This window comes from Arachis ipaensis, chromosome B02 (assembly GCF_000816755.2).
Source record: "Arachis ipaensis cultivar K30076 chromosome B02, Araip1.1, whole genome shotgun sequence".
Taxonomy (NCBI): Eukaryota; Viridiplantae; Streptophyta; class Magnoliopsida; order Fabales; family Fabaceae; genus Arachis; species Arachis ipaensis.
Genome location: NC_029786.2, coordinates 107,402,382 through 107,406,434, shown reverse-complemented (window position 1 = coordinate 107,406,434; position 4,053 = coordinate 107,402,382). Strand labels below are relative to the sequence as shown.

Sequence of the window (4,053 nt, the reverse complement as noted above, 5' to 3'; positions counted from 1 at the left end):
TTCATCGACATTAAATAATTCATTAATGATACCACAGATTAGTTGTAAAGAGAAATTAAGATAAAAAAAATGATTAAAAAAATAATAGATTGAATAAAAGAGAAAAAAAAGAGATGTATGAAAAGACATATATATCCTTATTCTAAAGAAAGGTGGAAAAGGAAGATGATGTGGCAAAATGTAGATCAGATGAGATGCAAAGAAATGTGGTTCACTTTCACTGAACTCACTTGAGTTCTGGAAAATGAAAATGGCGCTACTGAATCCGAACTTGAACCTGAGGTTACCATTAACAGCACCTTCCCAATCTCAGCAGCAACTATCATGGCGCTGCAATGTGGCGGTATCACCCACCAACCTTGGCACGCGATTAGGATTCGGATCCCCCCTTTCTACTTGTTTCAGAGTGAGATGCAACGCGGCGGCGCAGGCCGTGAATGTTTCCGTTGGCAGCGGCACCCCTGTCAGAGCCACCAATATACTGGTAGTCGGCGCCACCGGAACTCTCGGCCGCCAGATTGTCCGCCGCGCACTCGACGAGGGCTACGATGTTAGGTGCCTCGTCCGCCCTCGCCCTGCCCCCGCCGACTTCCTTCGCGATTGGGGAGCAACCGTCGTCAATGTAATCCTATTTATTTATTATTATTATTATTAGGTGTTCATGTTCATATTTATTATTGAATTTAATTTTAATAAACTGTATTTCACACGTGTTTTATATCTAATTTACGTAATTTCCTCAGTGTCACCTTATAAAAGAAGGTATGAATCATCATTTTAAGAGAACAACTAGGGAACCAAAAGCATAACAGCCAAAAATCAGCCAAAATGTATTTGGATTCCATGAAAAATCGGATTTTCGTTTGTGTTCCGTGATCTCAGCAGCGGTTTTCAAACATATTATTCAAAAAGTGATTTTAATTAAACGGTTTTGTTTATTTTTTGGCTGGTCACATTTTGGTTCCATATACTTTTCCTTTAAAAAAATGAAAAGTAGATGCGATTGGAAAGTAGATGTGATTGGAATTCTATGCTAAACGTTTTATGATTAATCAAAATTAAACTTTTGTTACTAAAAAATATTATATACACGCAAAAAAATCAATGTATTTGTATAATTTATTTTGTATTGTAGCGTGACTGATTTTGTTTATAATCATCTTTTTCAATGCATCTAATTTAAGCTAATTTTTTCCAGGCTGACCTCAGTAAACCGGAGACTATTCCGGCAACACTCGTCGGCGTCCATACTGTTATTGACTGTGCCACCGGCCGTCCCGAGGAGCCTATCAAAACGGTAACTAACTAACTAACTAATTAACTAACTCTTCAATTATTTCAGTATCTCAGTAATTTGCTCAAGTTTGTTCTTTAGGTGGATTGGGAAGGGAAAGTGGCTCTCATACAATGTGCTAAGGCAATGGGAATTCAGAAATATGTTTTCTATTCCATACATAACTGTGACAAACATCCTGAGGTCCCTCTCATGGAAATCAAATACTGCACTGAGAAGTTCCTTCGCGATTCCGGCATCAATCACATCACAATCCGTTTATGTGGTTTCATGCAGGTAATTAAATTTCACTTACTTGTTATATTTCTTTCTTGTCAATTTCTAATGCAAATCTTAACCTTGATCTTGATTTAATGCAATTGTATGTAGGGCCTTATTGGGCAATATGCTGTTCCTATACTTGAAGAGAAATCTGTTTGGGGAACTGATGCTCCAACTAGAATTGCTTACATGGATACACAGGTGGATAGATGTTTCTTTAGATTATCCAGTTGATTGATTTAAACATCTAATGGATTATTGATGTACATATATTCTTAGGATATAGCGCGTTTGACGTTTATAGCGCTACGTAATGAGAAGATGAATGGTAAACTTCTTACATTTGCTGGTCCTCGCGCATGGACAACCCAAGAGGTAACTTGTTGAATGTGCTATTTGGCTTGCTTGCTGCTTAATTATGGTCTATGGATCTTACTTGCACTTCTTTGATCATTTTTAGGTGATAACTTTGTGCGAGAGGCTTGCCGGCCAAGATGCTAATGTAACTACAGTTCCTGTCTCTATTTTAAGATTCACTCGCCAGTTGACTCGGTTTTTTGAGTGGACAAATGATGTTGCTGACAGATTAGCATTTTCAGAGGTAAAATTTATAGGCTCTATATCACTAGTTATGCTATAGAACTTATCTTAACCTTGTTGGTATTTACATAAACATGGCTCCCCTTGTTGCATATTGGTTGTACTCAAATTTTTTGTACTCAGAATTTTAATATCACTCGTTTTGATTAAGCACCAAGATTTTTCTCTGTTTGAGAATTCTTATCAAGTTAGAACCATGAGAAACAAGATATTCTTGTTCATCGATTGCATAATCATATGCATTCCAATTAACTGTTTGATATTCTTGTCTGTAAATTGTGCTACATCAAAACTGAGTCCATGGGAATTTGAAAAGCATTTTATTTTTGAATATATGATAAGTTATTAACGAAAAATGATAATGCCATTGATGCTCAATTAGAAAAATTATGGTTCATTTAGCAACTTAGTGTAGGCAGATGCCAATGCGGGTTAGAATAGAAGATGCTACTTCCTTTTGGCTTTGGATCTTGTTTATCAATCGAGTGTCATGTGTTTTTCATTAGCTGTTGATCTGCCTGCAGTTTGCATCATCTAGTCTATGTATAGAATCATAGTTTTTTTACCTCTGTCTAATAATGGGCAAATCGTTTAAACTGGAAAATCTGAAGGTCCTTACCAGCGATACTGTGTTCTCTGTTCCGATGGGAGAGACATACAATCTTCTCGGCGTGGATTCGAAAGATATAGTTACACTGGAGAAGTACTTGCAGGATTACTTCACCAACATTTTGAAGAAATTGAAGGATCTAAAAGCCCAGTCAAAACAAACAGATATTTACTTCTGAATGATGATGGTATGTAAATGAAAGCAAGGTCATCAATTAATTATTTTTATGTATATTTTTATTGTATTTTGTGGTCTAACAATTGATTTTTGTTATTTAAAATTCGGAGCAATCCATTATACATACACACTCTATTTGGGTATGCTTAAGCTTATGTAATTACAGAGCTGATTTTGCTTTGGTTTAGTTTAGTTTGATGTAAGAACAATGGTTGCTTATGACAAATGGAGTGGAAAAGAACAATGATGAGGTTTTTGTTACAAGACATGGGTATCTTTACTATCTTATTGTTTATTTCTCTAGTTACTTCCTTTCAATTTTTCTTCCCTGCTAATAAGTATAATTCAGCCAATTCATGCAAAATGGACAATAGAAAGATCTGCAGTTTGCAGATGGATTGAAGACTAGGAAGATAATAAAATTATTTAGCAATCCACCAAGAATGCTTCAGGGTAAAGAATGTTGAAGATTTTACTTTTTGGGTCTGTAGAAGGGGGTGCTCTAAAACCAATTGATGTTGAGATGCTATGGGTTCATGTGACATGTGCTTGGGTTTAAAAAAGTAGACTAATTATATATCAAGTATATATATAAGCCTTTAAAATATAAGTTTGACCCATTTTAAAAAAAAATTAACAGATTAAATGCACTAACTCAGTTATTTTTATTTTTTATTTCTCTATTTAAATAGGCAATTTTTAATTAAAAAATTAGGATTAAAATTCTAACTTTGGGCTTTTTTTTTTCCCTTTTTATTAGGTTATTGAATTGGAACTTAAGATATTTTTAATTAAAACTTAAGATATTTAGTTTGAATTATTAAAAAAGTTTGTCAAAAACATTTTAAAAAATAGAAAAAAATAAGAAAAAATGGGATCAGGCTAAACGGGCTACCCTGTTTATTTTGTTAACCAATTCGTTAAATCACGAGTTAATCTAGTCAAGTCCGTTAAACATTTTATTTTCACGAACCTATTTTTAGAAAAAAAAAATTGTTCGTCTGAAATAATTAAATAGAATTATTCGATACTCTAACTAGTTGTTCTTCATCATTCATCTCTTTGACATAATTTCACCAAGTCACCGACCATGCGTGATGAATCTTGATTC

General features: G+C 34.3%; 1 protein-coding gene across 1 annotated transcript; it reads left to right on the top strand.

The window, feature by feature from the left end:
• LOC107626387 (uncharacterized protein ycf39) lies at positions 168-3,206 on the top strand. The gene is made up of 7 exons (XM_016329260.1): positions 168-622; positions 1,199-1,297; positions 1,376-1,570; positions 1,664-1,756; positions 1,835-1,930; positions 2,016-2,156; positions 2,767-3,206. Exons 1-7 carry the CDS (start codon positions 245-247, stop codon positions 2,941-2,943), a joined length of 1,179 nt encoding a protein of 392 aa, XP_016184746.1. The 5' UTR covers positions 168-244; the 3' UTR covers positions 2,944-3,206.